Source organism: Grus americana, chromosome 6, assembly GCF_028858705.1.
Source record: "Grus americana isolate bGruAme1 chromosome 6, bGruAme1.mat, whole genome shotgun sequence".
Taxonomy (NCBI): domain Eukaryota; kingdom Metazoa; phylum Chordata; class Aves; order Gruiformes; family Gruidae; genus Grus; species Grus americana.
In genome coordinates, this window is record NC_072857.1 from 35291228 (window position 1) to 35318154 (window position 26927).

The 26927-nt window shown below is 35.7% G+C and overlaps 1 protein-coding gene across 9 annotated transcripts in view; it reads right to left on the minus strand.

Annotated features, from left to right (window-relative positions):
* Positions 1 to 1037: 1037 nt before the first annotated feature.
* Positions 1038 to 26927, minus strand: part of GULP1 (GULP PTB domain containing engulfment adaptor 1) — a 159251-nt gene continuing 133361 nt past the window's right edge. For 6 of the 9 annotated variants that reach the window (XM_054830290.1, XM_054830294.1, XM_054830293.1 and 3 more), the window contains 4 exons: positions 19896 to 20120; positions 17137 to 17275; positions 10136 to 10230; positions 1038 to 2281 (listed from right to left, as the gene is read on the minus strand). In XM_054830290.1, the coding sequence (XP_054686265.1) occupies positions 2210 to 2281; positions 10136 to 10230; positions 17137 to 17275; positions 19896 to 20120 (531 nt within the window). In that variant the 3' untranslated portion in view covers positions 1038 to 2209. Of the gene's footprint in view, positions 2282 to 9990; positions 10045 to 10135; positions 10231 to 17136; positions 17276 to 19895; positions 20121 to 26927 lie in introns of all 9 variants that reach the window. The other 3 variants (XM_054830298.1, XM_054830299.1, XM_054830297.1) reach the window with 2 other exon arrangements.

A 26927-nucleotide genomic window follows, 5' to 3' on the forward strand; every position in this document is an offset into this window, starting at 1 on the left:
TGGAGTTACTCTTACACTGGTTGAGATCAGATTCTTTCCAGCTCACAAGGTGACTGTGACACTTTGACACATTTCAGCACTAAACCATTCTTTGTGGCAGGTCCTGCCCAACACTTAAGCACCTCCCCACCATCCCTTCCACGGGGCATTTTACTGAATAAGCATTGTGTTCTAGGATGCAATTTATTTAAAAACATTTATTTTAGGCAAAATTAAACAGACACTTGAGATTACATAGAAATACAGTTTCCAATTGGATCATATAACTGTTTCATTAAAAATGCACTGTTGTGTTGATTTAAGTATTTTTGTATGGATTGACCAGGTATTTAATATTTAACCATGCCATTTGCAATCAACTATCATAAAAATCAGTAACGAAAAAGGTTTCTTAAAATGTGCAAATATTATCTTAGTGTTACCGTTGATAATAAATGACCACTAAATAGATGCTTATTATGTAAAGCTTTTTAAAGTACAATAAAAATACAAATTCTATTTGTTAAAAAAGGCCATTGCTATGGCTACTAAACATTCTCATTATACAAATTCCAAAATACTATATGACAAACAAAATTATAAAGACTTTTCTTTATGAAACATATACTATTCTATTTGTTAGTGATTTTATATATTTTAATATATATATTTATATATAATACTCTATATGAACGTTGAACACAGAATAACAGAGAGGAAGACTAATGTAATGTAGAACATTAAGGCCCCCATTCAGCAAGGTACCTGAGTGTATGTCAAACTTAGCAAAGGAAGAATCCCATTCATTTCAGTGGACTTCAACGGTACATGCAGAAGTACTTTGTTGAACAAGGCTTAGAGATATACGTGGGATGACAAATTTGCAAAATGTATTTTTGGTGTAAACTGTAACTGTTAAGGACAAAACCATAAGTATCACAAAAAACTTCTCATTAAAGAGGAAAGAAAATATAAAAAAATAAACCCACCTGATTTTTTTTTTCCCACATCTGTTTTCCCCTCTGTTTTGAGGGGAAAATATATTAGAATTTTTCAAGTTTTTGAATTGAACTAAGGTGGAATTTGGGCATCAGAACACTAATGATAATAATTTTCTGAGATAGCTTTAAGATGGTATTTTATTGCTTATGCTAAAAATTAATGAAGAGTATGCATAGACAGGTCAGTGTTCAACTCACTAGCAGCTGAAAATTTTGGTGTGCAGTTATTTCTGTAACATGAACAACCAATGGGTATGAAGGACTTATATTGGATTCTTGCAGCAAGCTTCAAAACTATAGTAAGACACATAACATTAAAGCAGACAGTGAAAAAAATACTCAACAGAGCCTGACTGTAAACACTCAGGTGTTGAAAGTAAGTTACAGAATTGAGTCCAGTAAACAGAGTGCCTGTTTATATACAAAATTACATAAATTCTTAAGTAAATGCAAGACCATAATCTTGTTTTTAAGTTATGGTTATCACATAATGAATTCCAAATTTCATACTTTACAGTTCAGCTATAAAATATCAAAACAAAGGGCAGTTACTTTGTCCATTCTGCAATTCAGCAGTTGTTCTATGCTCATTAAACACTAATTAGCACACTAGCAATTTGTTAGTTTCTAAAACATGAATTAGGGACCTAAAATTCTTCTGGATTTTATAAACTAATAACAACATATATACAGCATTGTAATCATACACAGTAATGAAATCAATTACATGGCATCCAGATTTACCTTTTAAGCATATATTAAAGGTTAGTATTTTCTGCTTTTTCACTGCAATTTGAACTTTTTGTACTAGATATTAATCATTTTACTGCTTGAATATTAAATAATGCCTTAAAAACATAATTTCAAAATGCTGCCAGGTAAAGTATTACATAAAAAAATCATGCTTGCATGTCTGCAAACAGAGAGAGGTATGTGTGAGCTTTCTGAATAACTTCTCCAGGCTAATAGTCATAAAGCGTAGTAAACTTGGGCCAAAATGTGAAAGAAACACAACAGCGTAATTTAATTCATATTTCATAAACAAATACAACTTTTTACATTTGTACAGGGAAAGACTGGAACTAAGTTGGATTTTTACAGAAGCAAACCTCACAAGAGTTTACATGTTGAAAAAAAACAATTTTTGGCACACGGAAAATATCTGTGAATACGTGATCAGAATTAAAAAAAACCCACTGCGTAGGAATTTCACATTTAGTTTCTTGGCATCAGCACCTGCTGTCTAGTGGGTCAAGACAAAATACTGTGCCTTCAAGGGTTAATCCCATTTTGAACCCCTCCTGCAATGAAACAAGACATAGTTAATAAAAAGGAAAGTGATTTCTGGAGGATTAAGCTCTCTTTCTAAAAACATCTAAGTTTGGGCTTATCTTTAGGCAGATAACCATAAGGATACTTCAGAGTGAATTCACATACATTTACATTATTTGGTCAGCTGATTTTTAATACATCTTAATGGTGAACTTATAAAAGGATGTCTCTCATACAACAAAAGAAATACAGTATGCATATAAAATGAAGAAAAGACTATAGAATAAAAATATTGGCTATTCATCTGCATAGGTTGATAGAAAAATAAACAAGCTTGACTTGTACCATGTTGTTCTTGAGTAAAATTCAAGATCATTGATAAGCAGGAAAGATTAGGGCTATATGAGCAAAGAGTTTATTATATTTATGCTCGAAAGATTCAAGTAAGTCACGTTGTTAGAAACACCAGGTGACTCCTACATTCAGTAACCCCTTATCTTAGAAGCAGTCCAACAAAAAGTATATTACTCAACCACATCCCAAAGGGTTGTTCAGAATCGCTCCCTGAGCAGTTCAATTGACAGGTGTATGCTTTACAGCCTACTGCCATTTGAGCTTCGCTAAAAAGGCAAATAAAATTATCCTTGCTCTACTGCAAATGAACAAACCATGCATTTCAAAGGCATGTAACTCAGTGAAATACAATACGATGGTCTTTAGAAAATGCAAAGAATTTCTTTAAAATTCGGACAAAAATTCCTCTTTTTACTCACATTAGTTTGATTAGTAAAAACACAAAAATGGTTATAAGCTAGATCCTACCACACCCTCTGTTGAAAAGAAATTCATTCAACAAGTACCTGTGTACAAAATGTACTTAGCTTGCACCAGTTCTAAAATAACAGCAGCACTTTTAACACCGGAAAAGTGCTCTTGCTTTAATTTCTTTCTGCTTTAAAAGAAGCTGAATAATTGTGGCTTGACCTTCAAGAGAAAAGTCACCTTTGAGTCAAGAAAATGTCAGTCTGTTAGGTGAAAGTACTGTAAAGCTATAAGCAGTTGGAAACAAGGGCTCTGAATAGAAATGTCATGCGAACATCAGCTCCAGTGGCAGCTGTCACAATGTTCAGTTCAGTGTTGTCTTAACGTACAGTTCACTTAGACAATGCTGATTGTATGCTATGAAATCAATAATGTGCTTTCATGAAGCAAACATCTTGTAAACAAAATAAATCTTTTTGTAAAGCAATCTGTACTGGGATTAGGCATACACTAAAGCCCTTTCTCATAATGCGCAGCAGTACCTCAGGAGCATACCTTTCATTCTAAAAGATAAATCCCAAGTCAAACCAGCTTAATTTCAAATAAATTTAAGCCACAGGCTGCAATGTTAGAAGCATATGAATATTTAATAACTCCACCATCCACTGCCAACTGAAAAGTAATGGTGAGAAATAGAATAAACTTCCTGGCAATAGTTACTAAATGATCTGAGATTTTCCAAGTAAGGCAGATCTGTACTATGACATGAGGAGCCAGCAGCAGTACTCTGGCGTAAACCTTCTCCAACTGTGCTACTCACTTTGCCCTACCTGGGTGACATGGTGCTGCCAAAGCTCACTGGTGTGTTTGACTGGGTTTTTTCTCTGTATTTTTCAAAGGGCTAACAGGAAGAGCATTCAATGCAAAAGATATTTCAAGCAAACAGTGTCTGAAGTTCCAAGTCAAACACATCCTGATATAAACAGGCATTGTTCATTTACCCAAAGGATACTATTAATTGATGTAACTGCAGTCAAAGGACGACTGCTTACACAGAATTCAGAGAATTAGCCCTACAGTCTAGCCTGTTAAAATTGCAAATCCCGCAGTTACAGTGTGTGTGAAATGCTAATCGTTTAAAGGATTTAAAGGCTGCTTCCAGTTTGGAGGTTGTAAAAGGGATAGTTTGTGCTTCAACCTGAGGATCCTTGATACAGCAGCTGCAATAGAAGAACAGCTATGGCAACTGGTTTAACAAGGACAACCAGCTTCATTCTTAGCAATCCACTGAATGCACATCCTATTCATGTCTGGCATGCTGTTATCTTTCTTCCATACATTTGAGTACTGTTTGTTGGTGTCTTACGTAGCTGCACTGCCAATGCCCCTTTTCTGGCTAGCTAAAAGCAATCAGATTATGCATTTTGGAAGTGCACACATCTCACTGCTCTCATGTTGATCATGTGGGGGTTTTTAATTTTTGTTTTATTCCATACAAATTGATATTTTGTCACTGATCACTTGGCTTGTGTTTGCTGTGACTTCGCTTTGAACTATTTCTGCTTTCTTGAAGAACAGTTGTCTCCTTGACCTTTCCTTCTCTACTTCACTCCAGACCACTTCCCCTCCATTTAGTCCTCCTCCTCTTTTAAGCAGTAATATTTTGCATTTAAAACAATCGCATTTTCACATATTTGCAATGTGATCGATGTTAATCCGTTAAGAGATTGCTGCACTATATGTATCATAATTATTCAAAGAGCCTTTTAACATTATTACCATAATGAACGATTGTCTGTTCCAAAAGAAAATAGTGATGTGGTTGCCAGGTGCTGTTAGCAGTTGCATAGCTGAGAACCCAGCTTCTATTAAAGGCAGAACTGATAAGAAAGTAAAACGTACTGCTACAGAGCCAGGAACTGCAGTGTTAACACATGCGTACTTAAAAATGGCTCACGCGCATAGCTGTCTATAACAGGAACATAACATTCAATGTTTGCCTGTTAAATCACAAAAACCGCACTATCATCAACAGTCAGATACCACAGTTACTAGTAGGCTCAAACCTCCATTCCAACCACACAGTCAAAAAAAGCCCAACAACATAAAAAGGACATCAAGGCAATCTAGATAGCCATCTGGGCATTTTTCAGATTTTAAAAGAATGTAAAATTCAGATTTTTTTCTCCATGAATATTTAAGCGCAGGACAAGAAATGCATAGGAATATAAACCTAAGCAAGCTGTATTGTCTTGCCTTATAGTGCCACTAAATTAAATGCAGAACATCCTTGTCCAGCAGACTCTTTGGCAAAGTGATTGCAATCAAATTTCCAAAGATCAGGAAAGCATGGTCTTCAGGTCTCCCACAGCCATTTCCATTCCTAATCCCTCAGGTTTTGCAAAATAACTCCATATTCTTAAATAGTTTTTGGAATCTCCAAAACTATACTTTGGCAAATATACAATTAAAAAAAATTCCAATCAGCTGTAGTCAAGCAAGCCATGGGAAGATGAGGTTTTAAGATTCTCCTTTAAGTCCAGAAACAGTTGAACTGTGATTACTACAGATAACAGAATAAGCATCCTATGCTGTAGTTCTCACAGCAATGCAGAACACTGAGCTTTATGCCCACTTTCAGGAATACAGTATATATATACACCTGAACTGCAAAAGTTTCTCAAGTCTTATGGCTCCTACTTGAAGCTGCTGTATGATTATAGTATCATCATACAGCATATGCCTACTTTCAACTCTCCACTCCAAAACCCAGCATTTGCAGCTGTAATAATAATGAAGTCAGTTGGAATGACTGAGCACATTATAAATTGATTTGTTTTTATCTTTTTTCTAATAAACTCAATGTGTTAGAATATTTTTTCTTTAAAAATGACACACATAGTCAGCACTTGGTACACATTACATACCATATATATAAAAAATGCATCATTAATACATAGCATTTTAAATATTTTGCCTTGTGAAATTCAGACATTTCAGCTTCTAACAACATGTGTTCTTAGCATAACACACTGCCTGTTCATTAAAAGAACATCTGTGCCATGGCCTCCTGTACTTTAAAGGTTCAGGAAACAGTAACTCCTCGTGTGGTCAGAAAAATCTTTCCAATTTGCTGATTTTCAGGGAACACAGAAAAAGGCCATCCCTGGTACTGGACAGGAGTGGGAACAGGAAGGGCTATGAAGTGTGCATCTCTATTGTGCCTTGTTTCTGCGTTCATATCCCCATGATGACAGTGTCAAGTAACTTTTTTACTTCCAAGATTATTTAAAACAAGGACTGAACATCTCAGTTACTCAGAAAAATGATGGTATTGTACTGAAGGATATGATAGGTCTCAAAGAGAGGAGTAAAGCTTGTTTTCACTAGAAAAAGTAAGGCAAAACTAACCTCTCTTCCAAAACTCCCACTTTTTTGTGTCTATGATAATATGATGTTAGAAACAGTAAACAGTAAAAGATAAAGAACTTCCACTGTATCGGAAGATAAATTTGCTGAAGTCAACCCTCATGGCTCTGAGTTTAACTCACTTATCACTTCACAGTGGCATCACTCAATGAGCTTAAGTCAGCACAAATCCAATGAACCAATGATAAATTTCCACCTCTCTGAGAAGGTAATTCAGGGGGCTGGGCATAACTTATTTCAGATGGAAAGACGACAAGCCTACTGTCTGCCTCTGGCCATGCAGGGAGAATGGCTTGCAGCTCCTGGAAGCTTTATGATATTAACTACCTTGAGATTTTAATAAATTATAGCAGCTGTTGCTGATTTGATTCATGATCCAAGGAAACTTCCCCTTGCTGCAAGATTTCTGGGAAAATAGATTAATTTTATTAATGTCTGGATAAAGCCAAAATAGAGAGGATGAAAATATGTTTCAGCAGAAGGGCGGGGGGAAACAGGAGGTTGGACAGTCATCAGAGAGAGGCCTGAACTGTAAAAGTCACATCTCAGCACAAGTTTGAGTTTTGAGCTCTCCAAAAAGATCAACAGAGATTGGACTGAGCAATGGAATAGAAAGAACTTAAGTGTGAAATTTGGATCTTCACTAAAGTTTAAACATAAAAATGTTCCCCTAGAGATCAGGGAACTTTATCTGATCTCATTAATTTCAGAATATCAGATGCAAAGGAAAAGCACCCACTACTTAAGAGTTTATTCTCCAATGCCTCTTCTGCTGTGCCTTCCTCTCCCACTTTGCTTGCACGTCACCTTCCAATGCACACATATGCTGAGACAGCTTTTCTGCAGACTGGGGCACGTCTGCTGAGGCATCTGACATAGCTCTACACGACAAACAGGGTAAGAGACAAATAGGACTGAGCTGCTCCAACCAGGCTGGGACTGCCTGGTGCCGAGGCAGCTTGCTTGCCACTCTGAGTGTAGGATAAACTGCATTTAATACCCTCTCAGAATAAGTTTGTACTTTGAACTATTAGATGTGCTTGTAAACAACTTACTTTTGTATATTTAATGGAATACATATTTACTGGCACTCAGGCTGTACTTTCATAATGCAAAGACAACAGATCCGTTCACTTTACATTCCAGAGAAAGAAAGGAGTCTATGTTTTTCTCTCCTGTTTCTTAATGTAAGATTTCCCAGAGCACATTACATGTTCTGTGGTTTTACCTTTTGTAGGTCTGTTTCACCTTCCTTCTTGTAGACTGTGCATCTAACAACCGTTGACTTCTAGCACAGCTATCTTCTGCTCATTGCAAGGTTTTAAATAACTATTTCCAATTAAAAACACATTCACAAATGTGATTGTACTAACGCAAAAATCTATGTATCAAAGGTTTTGCTTAAACCATTTCACTAATGACAATCTGATGAAGAAAACTGGAGATTTGACTAGTACACATGGAAACAAACAGCAATGAAAATGAAGGCTTAGCATTAGAGCTGGTAAGACTAAAGAAAACTAAAATCAGCTGTCCCACCTTAAAATTGTAGGCCCTTAAAAATTAAAATGGCCCTGACTTAAACAGTTGTATATCTAAAATACAAATCTTAAAAGTTTTTATATATTTATATATATGTACACACATATGCATAAAAACACCAAACATGAACACATGCACACTTCAATTGTAAATGCTTTAAATACCATTATTAAAATATGATATACCAACCATCGCTGACGCTAGGCACCCAGGAAAGCACAAGAAGATAAAAGAGATATTAGGAAAAACATGTTTTAATCTGTATTTTGCACCAATCACCTAGTAAAATAAATGCACACAGCTTTTGTTTTGGCCAAAGTAAAAATATTTTTTTCACAACCTGTCAGCTTTACACTTGTTTTCAACTGGATTACACATGAATAAGTTTTGTGCCTAAATAAAGACTCACAAATTAATTTTCAGTGAAAGTGTCAGGGTATGCTAAGACTGGAATGCTAGACTCTCTAATTGTGAGACTAGTTTATAAAGCAGATTAAAAAGTTGGAAAAAATAAAATATGTATGTGCAGGGGGGAATACCTGACCAATGCAATATTCTTTGCAACGGCACACAGAAACGATCTAAGGTCTGGGGGATATGTTATTGGTTGGTTGTCTGCTTTTTTAGGTCAAGAGAGTATAAACAATGATAAGAGGTGTTCATTTTATGACTTCAAAAGTCTTTGAGAAAGATTTCTAGTGTTCCATTCACTGATGTTTTGTGAGTTGGTAACACTTTGCAGTCTTATATGCTAACAATATAAAATTTTGCCAAAATATTGCCTGTAATAAGAACTCTTCGTGTGTGACATTTACTACAGTCACAGGATTCCTCCAAGTATCCACAGATACTACAGTATAGTTTTTCCTAAAATGAACTATAGACAATGGAAACACTGATATGTATCAATGTGAGGTGCTAAAAGATTTGGGGGTTTTCTGCTAAAGGGCTTGGTAATAACACAGCATTCACAAAACACAAGCATTTTTACTAGAATTGCAAAGAAGCCAGTTTTGGCTTTTAGCTGCTCTCTCTAATTTTATGGGCCAGAGAACAGGTGACCAAGAACCTAAATTTCTTACTTCACAGTGAGTGGAGTTTGCTAGTGGCACCATCCTAAACTGACATGGAAAATGAAACTTCACCGTGAACAGGAATTCAACAATTTTACTTAGGTAAATTAAACAGTATTTAAATCTTATTTCAGCCATTTTGAAATGTTCCTGCTGCTCTCCAGGCAGAAGTGAGGAACTGAAGGAGCCCGAGAGCTAGCTCTCTTGGACTTTGTGGGCTCCTGAGATATAAGAAGGCTGGAAGCCCTGGGAATAATTTCTGCTGAGGAGCCAGAATCCTAGAAATTCAAGTTCCCAGTATTTTCAGCCTTCCGCTTTGCTGGCAGGCTGCTGAAAAAAAACAGATAAACAAGCTGGCAAGGAACTAGCAGTTTGGAAACTCTGACTGAAGAGAGTGATTTATTCCAAAACTTGAAGGTTTTCTCCTAAAATTGCTTCAAAATTGGGTCAATAAACAAATAGATACTGTTGAGTGTTTCAGAATCAACAAATATTTACTGATAAAAACACATCAGTTCAGAATTCTTGAATCAGTTCTCAATAGTTTTATTGTCCCAGAGTGCAAATACAGCTATTTTTAAAGGCAGCAGAAAAATGCCGTGACCCCTTAAGCACGTACTTTGCCTGTGCCAATGCTATGGAAAACGACATTAATGCCACTGAGGGAAAGATCAGGGTATAGCAGGGTGGTGGTGACTGCTGGAACTGAAGAGTAACAGCATCAGTGTATATGTAGTGCTCTCACCTCAGCTCTATTTTTGAGCTTACTCAGTCCTTTCCCAGGCAAAAGTAGCAGTATCACATTTTGAATACATTGCTGATAAACCCTAAATCGGTACAGATGTCTGTATTGATACCATGTGCTAACATTTGTAAGGATCTTTGGGTTAACAAATTCAAACTCCCCCTCAAAACCCATGAGATATACTTACAAAAGGAATAGTCAGAAATAGGTGGGGTTTGTCCTATGCATTTGTGTGTGCAGTCTGGAATACATTTTCAGAATATTGTCGGTATGTATGTCAAGAACATTCATGCAGCCATAGACAACTGCATATTTGATAACCCAATAGTTACCTGCATCTCATCTAGTTTGGACTGAATGTCTGGAGGGAAATCTCCTGCTCCACAGCTAAAAGGGTCAAAAGGTTCTGCTCCAAAAAGGTCTCTCTCTGGAACAAAAGAAAAGTGAGTCACTGAGAGAAAATGTACGGGCTATGACAACAGCTCTGAAAAACTCAGCTTACATCTCCTTACAAGCTGAATAATAGCACCTCCAGATATGCAACTGATTAACCACAACTTTTAACATCCAAATTTGAAAGCCAGGTCTTGATTAGTTTTCTGAAGTTTAAAATTCAAATATTTTTCCAAGAACACCATCGACTTCTGTTTAAGCTTCTATTTAGCTTTCAATGCTTGTGCCTTCTACAGGAATTTTAGAGATCTGATGAGAAGAAGTTCCAATTTGAACAGGGCATCTCCCACTGAAGCGCACTCTAGAATCAGCATGTATAGGAATTCCATAAATAAGGAGGGAACAACTAGAAATCAGTTGTCAAATTTTGTCTTAATGTTATGTCAGAAACATATTCTTGCAAAGCAACCTAGCCTTCATGTCCCCGTCTGCCTCTTCTTAACATCAGGTTAAGGACATTTTTAAACAACTACCCTTACTCATGGAAGGTAAAGCCTACATTTAACAGAGTTCCTCCATGCACAGCTGAGAGTAACCAAAACTAATTGTCAGGGGTTTAAAATTTTGGGTAAGATCAAGTCCAGAAAGAAAGAATGAAAAAAGCATAGGATCATGAAAGGTCACTTACCCTAAAATTCCACTAAATCTGGATTCATAAATAGAATGATTGCAAATTTCCTTCTGTCAATACCATATAGTTTCTCACTTTTTCTTAACTGCAGTAAGCTTTCTAGTGCTCAGGGTTGGTTTTCTTTCTTTCTTTCTTTTCTTTCTTTCTTTCTTTCTTTCTTTCTTTCTTTCTTGTCTGGACAAGAAGAAACACCTCCAATACATTTTTTTTCTTATTAGAACAGTATAATGCTAGTTCCTCACATCTTACAGCCAAAATATTTTGGGTTGGGGGGTTTTGTTTTCTGTTTTTCTTCTTCTCAGTAATGGGATTTTTTTCTCTTTACATGTGGTGCCATGTACACAGACTTTTTCTATAGCACATTGGGTTGAACTAAACCAGTAAGATAATTTTGCTAACCTAACCAAACCACACTGATGGCAAAATTTACAGAATCAAGTTAATACAGTCTTGTCATTGACAGAGAAAATTAAAACCATATCCTATCTCCTAACTTTCATGATTGTCCAGCAAGAAACCTGGTAATCATGCTATCTACCTTAAAACAATGTTAGCTTCAGAGTATGAGAGTAAAAGGGGCCATTAGTATCTTCAAAATGACTAGAGAGTTTTCTGGTTAAGTACAAAATTTTACCCTTAACATCCAAGATATGGCAGCTGTCAAATGACTACTTGACACAAAATCCATGTTGCAGCGTTACCAGTCATCTTATCAATGCTGAAGATCGTGCATATTGCTAAATAAATGCCTTTCTTTTGGCCTCCTTGGAGTCAAGAGTTTTATACCTGTCCTTGTCTAAGCTCTTCAACATTTTATTGTGCCTGTTAGTCTCTGTGGGTTTTGACCTAATCATTTAGGTGTTATCAGGCTGCAAAATAGGCTTTTTAAATAATTAGCAGCTACCAGCATTCATTCCCATACAGAAACAAGCAGGAACTTGATTAATTACGTATTTAAAAAACTGTGACTAAACAGCTACAAACTGTCACATGGGACTAGGGGATGGCCCGGATCAGACAGCCTTACTCCAAAAGCCCCCTTGAGCCCAAAAAACATTTAGTCTTTCCTGGCAGAGGCAGACCACCTGCACGCAAAAGAGACTTTAACTAGGATAATCTAATGTAAAAATTAGGATCTGCCTCGTTCCTGCCTCGTTCACAGCCAAAATGGGTCTGCTCCAGTATAACCAGTGTCCTTACATGCTCCGATGCTCCTACCAAGTAACCTTCAGATGTGTAGCAGCTTTGACTTTCAATCTAACCTCTACTGAGCAAAAAGTGATTATGCTTTATACTTTATGCTCCTTGTAAATCTATTTGTTCATTATGTAGGTTCTGTAGTTTGGTTTTTTTTTTTCTTCTTCTCCATAGGTTCTTTTTACCCTTAAAAGGAGCTGACAGTTTTCTGTGTGGTCAGACAGCTAAAAGCAGCCAGTTTCAACACCAAGCCTTAGCAAACATTCAAGGAATGTATTTAGGAAAAAACAGTGGAGAACACAACTTTTGCATTTCTAAGTACTGAAATATGACTTATCGCTATTTTTGAAAGCAAGTATTTTGTATGCTATTACAGATATTTTCTCATTCATGCCTTATTATTCGGCTTTTATAAATGACAGCACTTCTGAGCTCATTAGCAGGAGAATGCAAAAGCTTTAGCTCCTTTAATGTCACCTGCCTTCAGGTGAAGGATTACTTCATTTCTATTGTTACTCAAGGCAGACTTTAAAATTAACCAGAGTGTAACTTATTCTCAGTGACAGAACCTAATAAACCCCGTACAGAATCAAATTCAAAATACAGAAGTATTTCCTAGCTGCGTTTCTCTGAAAAATTATTATTTTGGAAACTATCTCTATTACAACTTGCTAGTCATTCAGTAAATCAGCTGAAAAAGTCTACAGTACAACTGCTCTTTTGCATTTAAAAATTGTGCGTTATATGAGAAATTGCACTGCTAAGAGGCAGGGAGGGATGAAGTTCCATGAAATATTTTCAACAGCATCATCAGTATTTATCTTTTGAACAGAAGCTGAGGAAAATGTGGAACCTGGACGAATACTGAAATTTAGTCACTGCAGAGCTGCACCATTGCACAGGAACTCCACGAGTATATCTGCTAGAGTTCACTCCACTGTTCATGGGGGGGAGTCCTTTTTAGCAGAGATGGGATAAATCAGTAATTTTTTATTTCAGTCTAGAGTATTTGCATGAAGATTAATTATAAACAAGAATATCTTGCCAGGCACACTCCTCAGAATAGTTGTAGCATAGACAGGCATTTCTTTCTCCAATACACAGCAACCAGTAAGCCTTTGAAAACATCCTTTCAAAGAGCACATTTCCTTTCCATTTCCCGTTCCTTTCTGGATGGAAATAAATTCACAGTTTGGGAAAATCGACCAACAAATTCAAAACCATGACATGCTGGTGTTTTACATCCACAACTCAAACCACAGAAAGACATGAACACGTAATAAATTCTTGTTTCTGTGACCTGATGTTAAGGACAAGAAATACGTAATACTGGAGAGTAGCAACCTGCACTCTGTAATAAGCTCAAAATGAGTAATTACCAAACAAAACTACAAATATTTGGCTTTTCTGCTGCATTTTGCATCCCAATCTTTTTTACCTTAACTATTATCCAGGCACAGAGTTATACTGATATAAGCTTTCCCCAGATGTCCTGGAGCAGCTGTGATGACACATAAAAATTAATCACACTGAAGACAAGCACCCAAGAAAATATTTGGAATAAGCTGAGGTAGCGAAGTCCAGGAAGCCTTTCCCTTAGCTGCAGGCTACTCCATATTTTTTTCCTTCTGGAATTATTACGGCATAAAAAATGGTTCCACCATTATTCTCACAACAGACTCTTAAATATCTCTGGAAAGACAGCATCTTGGAGCAGACTTCTACATCTGCCAGTTGTGACCTCGAATTGTTCAAGATGCATTTGAGTGAAAGAAATGTTCAACAATTTGATAGAGAATGTTGCTCTCCAGTTCTTTTCTGAGATATGACAACAATGCTGTACCAACAAGAAACACATAAATTAACTCCTCCTGTAATTAACTAAAATTAATAAATTAATTCCATCCTTTTGAGATTACTCACAGGAAAGTTTGCATTCCCTTACTTTAAGGAAGCAGTAGCAGCATGGTGTTTAACATTGCATTTTTGGTTACAGTAACTCTGCACTGGTCAATTGTTCAATTAAGCAATTACGATACGGGGCTGCAATGTTTATGTTTAGCCTGCAAGCTGGTTACTGCAAACTTAACATTAAAAGAGGTATTTCTCAGCAACATTTTGAGTAGAAACACAATTCTGGAAAGGGCTTTTGTTTCTGAAAGAATCACTTTTTTTTGCAATTATTACCTAAAAAGACATCACATATTTGTTCAATCTGCAACTTCCTGTTGAAAAATCATGCCATTTTTTCCTTTAAAATAGGTAAACCCAATCTATTTGCTATCACCAATATATGTAGTAGTAAGTTGACATTTACTGAGAAGTCATATTGGTATAATGCTGAATAACTCAAAATTTCAAGAATCTTCTCCCTTTTTTAAAGCTTAAATTCTATGGAGATAACCACCGTTCCAAGAAAAGGTCAGTGTCATACTCTTCCAGTATTAGAATGCTCAGTTTCTTCAACTGCGAGTCAAAGCAAAATATATCATTTTGCTAGTCAAAGCAAAATATATCATTTATAACCCCTCAATTTTTGCTACCCAAGGGAGAGCTGGCAAGCAAAATTCTAACTCTAGGCATTTTTCTTTATGAAAAGCTGAACTGTCATCCTGGTATGAATTATCACCTCTGAAGCTCTTGGTCTTGGAGGAATCCAAAGTGCTTGGTATTATAACTGGTTTCCTGCAAATGACACCTGTCTTTCCTGCGCAGCGTTAATCTTGAGTGACTTGTCAAACTGGCCAGTTGATTAGTAAGATGAAGTTTGACTTTGAAAAGCACATTTGGCTTGAGCAGCACAATTGCCATCCCTGGGTAACAGGCAGATGAACCTCACTTAGACAAATGGAGTAATCAAATGTGATAAAGGTGAAAGTTATAAAAATGATAAAATCCAAGAAAATCACCTGTAATTTGATCAAAAGTGATGGAAAAAACCCGCTCAAGTGCAGTGACAAAATAGAGATAAGAACATGAAAAGATGTTCAGAAGACCTCAGAAAATAGGAGACTCCAAACTTTGGCTCCTCTTGGTTGCCACCCATCTGACTTGTATTGGAGAAAGAAATGCCAGCTTGCCTGTACTGGCAGCAATAACACCATATAAAACAATGTACTATTGTATATTTTATAGTAATGTAACATTATACAGCTTGAATGAGAGTCTTATGGGATCTGAACTTTCTCATCTAAGACAGTAAGTCCTTGTTTGATTATAAAATATTCCTCTTCTGTTTCAAACTGCATTTTTTAAATATGCTAAAGGGTGCTAATAGCTGATGAATGCAACAGTTTTCAACTTATAAAGTACTATGACGTAGACTGAAAGAGCAGGGAACAAAAGTATAAAGACTATGATGTACTTCTGTAATCTCCCTCGGAAGCATGGCACACTGAGGAGCACAGAGAATTAACAGACACTGACTGCCATGTCTCTGAACCACATCTTAATTTAATGCAAATGAATGAATAAGAAACAACTATATTAAACAGTACATATCACTGAATAAGCAACTTATAGTATTTTCAGTATTACAAAATCCACTGATTAAACAATTACAAAACCTACATAGCTGGAATTCTCAAGACCACTCAGCATTGAGCACTGATTCCTACAAGATTTCTAGCCACAATTTCAATGGAACCAAGGTAGGACGACAGCTAAAAAAAAAAAAAAAATCTCATCCTGTAATTCTATTCAAGTTATTATTTTTGAAGCTGGATATACACATTGGGATCAATTTTATGGCATTGTCTGTAGTTTCAGAAGAACAAATTTGAAAACAGAAAAGTAGTTCTTGGAGGGGGTGTCTTTGAATTTTTTTTGGTTGTTCTTTACAAAGCTATAAAAATGCTCTTAATAGAACATTCTAATATTCTATTAGAATATTCTAATATTCTTTTAAGTTATTTAAGAATAGTTAATATTATCTATTAACAGAATAGTTTTAAATTCTGTTAATGTACCCTTTGATAAACCCACAAAATTTCATCTAAATTAAAGTATTCTCTTAAAAAAGTACAGATTTTTTTTATTTAATCAATGGCCTTGACATCTAACTTTCTGTTTAGAGGGTGACAGTCATTCTGAGCAATGGAACCAAAAGGTGCATAAGACATGGTGTTGGGGAAGACACTCACTGACTTAAGTTTTACCACGCACTTTTGTAATTGTGCATAGCTCTCATTCATACCTGAAAATTCTGCATACTAGCAGCATTCCCTGAAAAGAGGCAGAAAATCTTCAAATGTGGTTTTCTATGGTGGCAGGCATTAATGTTCCTTATCCATACTAACATAGGCATCAGAAATAGAAGATACTATGCACAGACTGATATTTCCACAATTTCTGACGTTGCTTGTGTATGCTCCTCTCTCCTCTCCCCCAAGGGATTCCAAAGCTTTTAAAAATACTTTGTGGACTCCTAAAAGATTTTCAGTGAAGCCAAGAACCTTACCCTAACTGCTTTCAAGCCTTTGGAAAATAAAATTGCTATTGTTAATCATATTTTAGGAGTGGTTCACAGATCTGGAGAGGTTCATCAACTGTAACTGAAAAACAAAGCTGCAGATGATATGAAAATTAGTATCAAAAACAGCATTCCAAGACAGTCTACATCTTGAGGGATTTCTTCAGCTCTCCCTTCTGCATCATCATCACCATACTTACTCCACCTACTGTCTTCCCCAGATATGGAGGCTTTAGATGCTACAACTGTGGCTTGACAAGGAAAGAACTAACAGGAAGTAAAAATATTTCTTGAAGTAAATGCAAAAGAGATACTGTAAAAGAAAAGCCAAGTTAAAATCCCCGAAGTCCTTCAAACTGTTTATATAATAGCTTCAGCAAGTAGATAAATTTGTCTATAATGTAACTCGGCAGCAACATCAATAACTTTGGGAAGATGGTATAAAAATTAAATGGCATTATTGAATGTGATTTACAAAAACTGTATTTGGCTTTTCATACAAAATGTATGTAAACCTTTAAAGATGCTCTATTAAAAAATATAATGTAAGCAAAAATTAGGTCAGTTGTTACAAAACTTACTGATCTCTGTAGATCTACTGGGTACTGGAGGAGGCTGTGTACCATTGCGGGTAGGTGTTGATGACTGAGGGGATATGGGAGAAAAGGGAACCATATCAAAGATGTCAGTGGAGGGTGATTTAGGTGTCACACTGCCTGCCTACAATAAGGACAATAAATATTAGGGCAATATTTCACATGAAAAAGATCACAATACTGAATTCTTCAGCATGCAGATAAGAGCCACATTTTCAAAAAAGTTAAAAATAACCATCAGCATGCAAAAACCAGCTCCTGACACCAAGCAAATGGCATTTGCAGTTCAGAGTCTGAGACATGCTAAAATTCTCCAATACATAAGCATTATAATTTTTCCATTTTCAGTCCATCTGGTACAGCCAGAAATGTATCACAGTTAAACCTGAAAAAGCTCGTGACAAGCAGACAGACGAATACAGATATGTTCACGAGACCCATTTAAGGTAATACTGCAACAGCAATATGCTATGCTCCAGAGCGCACAGAACAAGTAGCTAAAATTAAAAGATACAAGCCTAATATTTCTTGTTTACTAATTCTTCCTTACATGATAACTTACTTGACAATCTAAAAAACCTGGTGTGATCAAAGCTTCAAAATGTATTTTTTGGTAAGTAACAACATAGACATGTAACACACTGAATATTAACATCCAAAATAAAAATCTCATCCTTGAATGTGGAACAGAAGAGATTTCATTAGTAAGGCTCAGGAATTTGGAAGGGTTCAAAAAAATACTGGATAAGCAAAGAAACCTCAAACCTGACAATTACTATCGTTCTATAGCCACATTTATTTTTTAATTATTAATTCCTCCTGCCATCAGTCCATTAGTGCAGGACACAAACGAGGCACAGTTAAGTCAGAATAAATGAAAACTAAAGGCAGAAATAGATTAAAATTGAGATTGACAAACTGAAGCTAAAATATATATATATGCAAAACTAATTTGCATGTTAATATTATTACTTAGACAATACAAAACCCCCCTACATCCTATCTATTAGAAAGACTATAGAGCCAGGCACAGGGAAAGCCTGCTACCTGTAAATAAGATTCAATTTGACCAAAATATTAACATGAAAACTTTTAAGCACAAGTTAAATTAGTCACATGGATCCTTTTATTCAGAATACATGAATGCGACAACCTGGCAAGCGGATAGCCTTTAGCACTGCTGGTCCATTAGAGTTTCATGGACCTAACCTTATTTTGGAATGCTACTTTTAGTGACTCTGCTGCAGCAACTGAAGCTGCTCTCTGACAGCACACACCACAGATTTCTAAGCCAAGTCTACAGGTAGTCCTGAACTACCTCTATTTATCTCTGGAGGCTGCAGTGGCTGCTGAGAAGGAAAGCACCTTGATCCATGGTCTTCCACTGATATCACTACTTAAAGAGAAAACTAGACTCCAAAGTCCTACATTTCCTATTTCTTAGGAGTTTTGAATTCATATTTTAAATCTGGATTAGGAGAGATCTCCAAAACCCTGGGATATTTCTACCCAAGTATACTGAAGTGCCAAGCAAAAAAAAAAAAAAAAAAAAAATTTCCACATTTAACATGCTGCTATTACTATTGCTCATGGACCTTGGATTAACCTCCTGAAGCCTTAGTGCACAGAGAGCCAGTGTTAGTCAGGGAGATCACCGGATGTCATCTGCTCCCACTCAAAGTAGGGCAACAGATGTGCTTGACCCAAAGTGAACAGATAATGAATCTCCTATTCCATTCTTCATACAAACAAAACATTCTTGTAAATAGGTTTTGTCTGCATCAGAAAGGTGGGATCAGGTTTAATGCACAGGTACATGCCATATATTAACCTACATTTCCCATCAAGGTTGATGGATAATCCTAGAATGTCGTGGAGATAGTAAATGCTAATGTAGATTCTCCTTATTTGTTAAGTGTTTACGGCTATCTAGAAGCTAGATAAATAAACAAACAGTATTTATGTTTAGTCTGAAATGAGACTTTTAGGCAAAAAAAGCAAATCCAAACATTACACCGCCATTTCCTGCCTATATGCCATTTTCTTGAAGTTACTGGCCATTTTGATACCACTGATACAGCTAGTTTAAGTAAAACTATAATTTAGTTATTTTAAGAAATTTATATTTTGAATACACATGAGCACAAGAAGCATTTTTATTTAGTGAACACATGCAGAAAGCCATGATGATTGCCAAATACAGCCAAATGATACTTGCAAATGGAAGAAAAGTTGAGAGTATAAGCATATTGCTATGAAAAAGCAGGCAATATGCCCATTTTGTATTTTAGAATATTTTTCAACCTTCATTTTGCACAGAGTTTTTTTATAAAGTATGCTAAAAGATATTTAATGGCCGATTGCTTTTCTATTAATTCATGGGGGGTGAGGAAATCACTTGAAGTTGGACCTTTAGAATTGTTTGTTTTGAATAACTATTCCTAAAATAAAGAATTTTAACAAAAGATTGACAGATAACACAGAGGTAATTAATTATTGGACTAATTTAAACATGTTGGGAAAACAAGAATTTATCTTTTGGAGGTGGGAGAAAAAAGCTACATAGAAATAAGAGTAAATCTTCACAAATTTCATATTTTAAGAGAATCCCTAGAGAACCTAAGATACATCTGCTCTGTCCTTTAACCACTGTACAAAATGCACATTTTTAATACAAGTTAATACACAACAGAGAACAAAGGAAAGCCAAAAAAACTGAAAAAGCTTTTGCACAGCAGGATTACACGAGGTCTTGGGCAGCTGTATTCACTGATTGGCTTTGGAAGACCACTTTTTGAAGGTGGTGGTATTAACAATCCAGATGGTATTCTAGAGTCAGGAGAACTCCTAGGAGTAAGCGTAATGGAGGAGATATCTAAACAAGGAGGTGAATCCTCATTGTTACACCAGAAAAAAGCAGAGGGTCTCTGAAACATATGTTCATCATTATCACACTTTATGTGCAGCAGCTGAAAAGGAATCACAGAAAGAGAAAACATTCTGAGGAACAGAACGTGGTAATGTCAGGGAAAGAAGAAAAGAAAACCAACACATTTCATACTTCAAAAAAGTTTGTCAGCAACTTGCTGTTCAGTGCTATAGTTACATGATAAAGAACTTGAAAATATTTTAAAATCTAAAAATACACCACAGTAAGAGGTAACCCAGTATTAACTGAAATGAAAGCGACTTGCTCCTTGATAATTACACCAAACAAAATGAAGATGGGCATCTTCCCAAAAACAGGTCTTTCAGATGCACTGATAAACATCTAAATCCACCAACTTATCAGCAATATCTCATCTCTGCACATGTAAATTAGCAGGTAAGCACATATCTAGGGAGCAGAGTTACTCTGGTGGTTAAAGCACAGGTCAGAATTTTCTTTCTCCAAATCAGGAAACACCTACCATTTGTATCCCATTGATATTTAAATAAAAATTAATTATTTAACTAAAATCTTCTTACAGTAGAAGCTCACAGTGCACAAATTTTGACATTTACACTAATACTCAACTTTGTTTCATTTCCTCATCTATAGAATTTGAGAACCTACACATTTCTGGACATATAATACCCTTCTGACATTTTTTCTGTGTGGATGAATAATTAATTGAACTTGGTATTTTCAGTAGGTATCTCAAAAGCTGAGACTCGTTGCAAAGCAACGGAATCTTTGTGTCCCCACAACAGCAGCATAGGATGCAGGACGGAATAAAACTTTGCTGCTGGGGAAACAAAAATGTTGAGGATTATATTATTCTCTGGATCTCTTAACAAATCCACAGAACAGAGGCTTCGAACAGAGGCAAATGAGTAATATCCACACCAGAATACGACGGCAAGAGCATTCATCTAAGATGACAAAGTGGTAACTACAAGGTTCTGGTCTGAATTAGGCAGACAAAAACCTGACGCTAGCTGCCTCATACGACTGGGGAGTATTTAACTGTATATTCCAGCAAGATTCATTGTGTATCAAGAGCAAATCTGAGGGTTTTGTTTGCTTTGATAAAAACCAAAAACCCTTAATTTTTTGCCTGAATGGGAAGTATCTGCAATCCTGAAAGTTTTCAAAAGAAATGGATCTTGTCTAAGTGAAATTAGAAACAAAGAACCTTTATGACTGATCCTGGAAAGAAAAGCAAAAAGGAAATGTCTTTAAATATTGAAGAAACATGCCCAACGAATCTTTATGTTGGGGCCAAGTTGTAATTCCTGCCTCAAAATCTGAGGAAAACATCTTTGGACAGTTAAAACAAGGCTTTAGAGGACAGATTCATCTTTGAACCTTAACAGAAGGGACTGAACACTTGTGTAGGCAGTTGTTCTTGGCTAGAGCCAAGAGTTTATAGACTGAGAAGGCAGGAACTGGATCTGTGCTGGAGGTTTTTGCCTAAAAACCTTCTGACTTGCACAGGCTGAAGCAGTGGTAGATACATGCAGCAAAAATTTTGAAGTCTGCTTTTACTCTCTTCATACATTGTTACGCAATCAATATGACATGATTATTTCATTAGAAGTTTGCATAACTCCAGTAGAGCAGGATTTAATCAATGATTTTAAACCATTTTTTCAGAGTTATGTAGAAAATAAAACATTTCAAATCCTTTTAAACTGAGTTTTAGTTCCTTTCCTTGCTCTCTGTACAGATAAGTCAGGTTAAGGGTACAGGTATCCAAATTTACTAACAATGCCATACTTATGAGAACAATGACAAATACCACAAAACTCTCTATTAAAAACTTTCAATTCATAAGGAAAAAAAAAAAGTTTTTATCGCAATTGCAAAGAATTCATCTGTTGCCAAGCTGGAATTGTGAAACAAAGGATTTGGAATGGTAATCAATAAAAATGAAAGCAAAAAAATGACAAGACACAGAATTTTGCTTATTATTTCAAGAGTATCCCTAGACTTCAGGTAGAAAAGTTGCAACGCTACCATGTAATTACTACCATGTAATACTTGCTGCTACACATATATACGGAAAAAATAGATCTCATAATAGTAAACACTGGAAGGTACTAAATACAAACAGTAAATTAAGGAAGCAAAATATTTCCCTGAAATGCAAAACAGCAGAGGATGAGTAGTTACCATAAGAAAGCATATGTATCACATGAAAAATCATACAGAAACCAGCAAAATGCATGTAGGATGCAAAGCAGCAAAACTATAAGGATGATGAACATATATCAAATCCAGGCAATGAAAGGTTTCAACACAAAACCAGAATACACACTATTGGTATCATTCGAGCCCTGAACATTAAGCAGTCACGTTTCCTCCTCTTTATCTGGCAAGGGATCATCTTAGGACACTTCACACCATATAGGGTATGAAACTTCATATGACAGTTTTGGGAATGTGTCCTGACAACAATGAATTTTCACTGGTAATTCTTCCCTTGCAGGGCAGCAGAGAAGGCCACCACCGGGTGCTGGGATCTGTGTTGTGAGCGCTGGTCTGCGTGTTGCATCCCACGAGGCAGAAGGACCCGTGAGGCTGACTGTGGCTTTCTGCTTGCAGCCCTACGTATTCAAGCAGCCCACAGAAGGACAGGTACAGCAGGGAAGTGTATTCAGCAATGGAAAATAATAACTGGAAGGTCACAAAGAGAAGGATTGCACAGAAGGCTTTTCAAATGAAGGAAATATCACCAGATGTAGAAAATGCAAAAGGAGAAGGGAACAGACCTTTAGTCTAAAAAATGCAGCCTAAAAAGAGTATAACTTCTGAAACTTAATACTTATGCCAAATTATAAAGGAAGAAAATACACTAAAAATACATTAAATTGCCATTTTATATGGCAATTGTATTTCATCTGAGCATTCCCACTGCATAACACTGAATATGTAGCATTGATCCAGTTGATATATTACTTTCCTATTTGGACCCCATTTCATCAACACAAGAATATGGTTATGAAATTAAAATACCAGTTCAGTGGACTTGGTCTCTGTTATGATTAGATGTGCCTGTCAAAGGATTTATTTTTGATTCATTCTTCTTAGCATGATGCTGAAGATGCACTGTTTGGCTGCATCATACTAGAAAACTATGCGCGATCGAGTTTTTGTTAATACAGAAAACATTTCAAAATTGTTTGTTTTTACTAGGTGTCTCAAGACATTGATTGCAATCTCTGTGTCATACCCCCATAGGAATCATGGAAATGTATTAATGAATTAGAAAATGTTTTTCTTCTTTAGAACATTCAAGTTGGTAATATACAGAACAGTCACAGTGGGTAACTGCAGTGAATGTTGTAGGGAACTGTGAGTGACCTTGAATTGGAAATTATGTGGTTAGTTACAAACCTACTGACTATAAGCTACCTGAGAGCTGGGACTACTAAGGATATATTAATTTACTAATTCATAAAATACTGTATAAGCATTAGCAGTTTCATTGACTGCTACATCTTCGGTTCATTTAGTACTTTTTCAGTAACATGAAGTCTGACATAGATAATTTCAAATTTATTTTGTTTAACATCACAAACATAATAGAATTTTAAACCGTCATGAAGAAGTGCTCACTGAATACAGAATATTATAAAATTGAAAGAGCAGAAGATAGGCAAATAAAAAACACGTGCATTTTCCCACTTGGCAGTCTTAATGGAAAGCTGAATTAAATGATATGCCTAAACACATTCCAAAACTGTTCTCTGAAATGTGCTTACAGTTCCAACGTCTATCTTGGGGTATTCTCATGAGTGTGTTTAAGATTTTTAATGAGGTTAATAGGTGCAGGTGGCCTATGCTTCTAAGTCATAATTAAAGAACTTTAAAAAAAAGCTCTAATCAGTATCTTTAATGCTTCATTTAAAAATGGACATTTTTTGCAACACTGCCATGATAGGAATATGTATTACATACTACTACTTTGACAATACTTATGGTGAATGGAAGAACACTGTTCCTTTTGGGACTGTTTCTCCGATAAGGTTTCCTGCTGCTTTTCAATTCTGCTTCTCTCAGATTTCATCATTCTCTCTTTTAAGTTATTTTCCTAAGCATTCCTGTTTTCTTCCATCTAACTTCAGAGTCATGCAGTTGTCACAACTTACTTCTCTGCCTTAAGCATATGGCTCAAAGAGAAAACCTTAAAGGCATGCCTGGTAAACTTCAGCCAAGCCCAGAACAGATTAAAAATCTCATCAGAGATTCCTTAGCGTCCAACAACAGTTTACTGTTCAGTCGATGATAAAAACTGAGGGTGCTAACTGTATCTTAACTGCTAATCCAGGCTGCTTTAGGGTTATAACACTAGTAATATAAATAGCAAAAAAAGACGTCATGTGAAACCGCTCCCAGGGATACACTGATCTTTGGAGGTTGGATTTATACATCGCAGCAGCATCCAAAATCTTATTGTGATACAAACTTGAGCAGTGTCATCATAAGCAAACAAATGAAAATCAGATTGTCCTCATATAATCAAGACCAAATGCAAAAGAGACCAGTGACTAATGTATTGCCAAGCCACTAAAACAGATGAAAAATAAACAGTACAGATATAAGAGTAGTGGAAACTTTAGCTGTATATGCAAGGCAGTGAGAGACAAAAGAAACGTCCCATGCCAACACTTCCCATGGCACATGTAAGCACAGCTATAAAGGCAAACTACTTTAAGGAAACTCCTAGTTTGGTATAGTATGTCCCTTACAGATCCATTCAGGAAATGAAAAAAGTGACAGCTTCTATTGCAGAACATTTCTGCATTGGCAAATATAGACATTTTAGGGACTAACTTTTAAAAGTTTTAGTAAGACTAGTGTACTTAAAAACATCAACTCCAAAGTAGAAAAAATTATCACTAAGCAGTTTATTATTTACTGAATGTGCTGAACAAACCTAAATAGTTATGATACCCTGAGAAGATTGATAATTTGATGTTCAACTTTCACAATACATTTTATGAAAAGTAGTTGATTATACAACCTAGTTTTCTCTTTTCTTTCATTTCCAACTATGATCTCATTGCTTTTAATGTCTGCTTTTATAATTTCAGAAAGAAATTTTATTTTTCCCATACAGTTTATAAACTGATAGAAAAAGCACCTAAATTAGATTGATGTTGATTTGGCCATATGGCTAGATTTAGAACAGCCGCAGAAACATTTTCACAGTGATACTAATAACCATGCAACAACATAATTTTGACAATAAATGTGTCCCTCAAAAGCAGAAGTCTACTGCTGTCAATGCTTTACACCCACTTACACACTGCAAAAATGTAAAGAGTACGTAATTGCATTATATATGCATACAGTTTGCACTCATTTCAGTCTGCCAGTATTTTACAATAAGTTTTCAAATAAACCATTACATGGCCTACAAAAATAAAATCTGCAATACAAGCAAGAAGTATCAGGAAAGCAGTTTTAGATTAGATTTCCCTTTGTATTTCCCAAACAAGCCTATAACTTGCACTACTTATGAACTGGAGAAATAAGAGTAATCTCTTTTTTATTATTTTTAATTTTCATATGTGAGTGGATTTTCTTTTAAATAGAGCAATTGAGGGTTCACAATAAACACCCTAATACTCCAATTCATTATCATAGCCTAAAAAAGAATTTAATTAAAATAATTAGGAACAGATGTTTCAGCTGGAAAAAATTCTATCATATGTGAAATTATCAATCATCCAAGAAATTTTTAATTCTGTGCTTAAAATGAAGTTTCATCTTACAATTCACTTCTTGCATTTGCTTCTCTTAGTTAGACCACTGATGGGTTTTGGATAAGTCACCATGTGCAATATTCTTTGTACACATTTTGATGTCAGAGATCAGCAAATTAAGATATTTTAGCACCATGTTTTGCAAATAAAGTGTTCTACACTACTACCCACAAGTTCAATATGTAAACACATGACAGACTTCTTTTAGCGAATTAAATCTGTCAGTAAAGTCACATATTGCAGTACAGCCTGGTACGTCTAATTTGTTCTTGAGTATCACATAAATAAAGTACCATCTTTGATAAACTGTAGACAAAATATTTTTAAACATTTTGGAAGTGAAAGAGGATCTGAATTTTAAGTCTTGATAGTATTACATTTCATCCTGAGTATGAATTCTAGCAAATGGCTTTACGTATGTCTTTGTATTTATTTATCAAGCCTATTTTAAATGACAACAGGAAGTTAGAAATGTTTATTTTAAACAACAGTCTGGATGTATCTACTTAGAAGTGAAACATGCTTAGACTAGATTTTAATTTTCTTTAAACATGCAATGAGCTAAATGTTTAAAACCATATACATATTAAGTTATCTATTCAGAGTTTAAAGATGCTCTCAGATTCTATTGTTTTTTTGATACTGAAGTGAGAACAGCAATCTGGTTCTGTTCATGGGAAAATGGTCAGGGACTCAGAAGACCTCAGCTTTAGCTTCACTGCCAGAAAAAGCAGAAATGGCTTATTAAAAAACCAAATAAAAACCAAACAAACAACAAAAACCCAGTGTCAACGGTCAACGAAAAAATTAAAAAAAGAACTGAACTTCAAATTTCTGAAGGTATTGTCTACCTACTTCATTAAAAATTAATGGGAAGACTAATGTGTCTAGAATAATTAAAGACACAAAAATCAATCAACTTCAGAAGGAAGAAGCAGGAGTAAAGAAACGATAGACTGGCAGTGCATACAAATGATACCATGGTTTCTCAGTTACTGACAAGTGGGAAAGACATTCTGACCTAGATCAGTATTTTAACAAATAAAGCATGATAGTGATATCACTTAGGGTGTGTAACA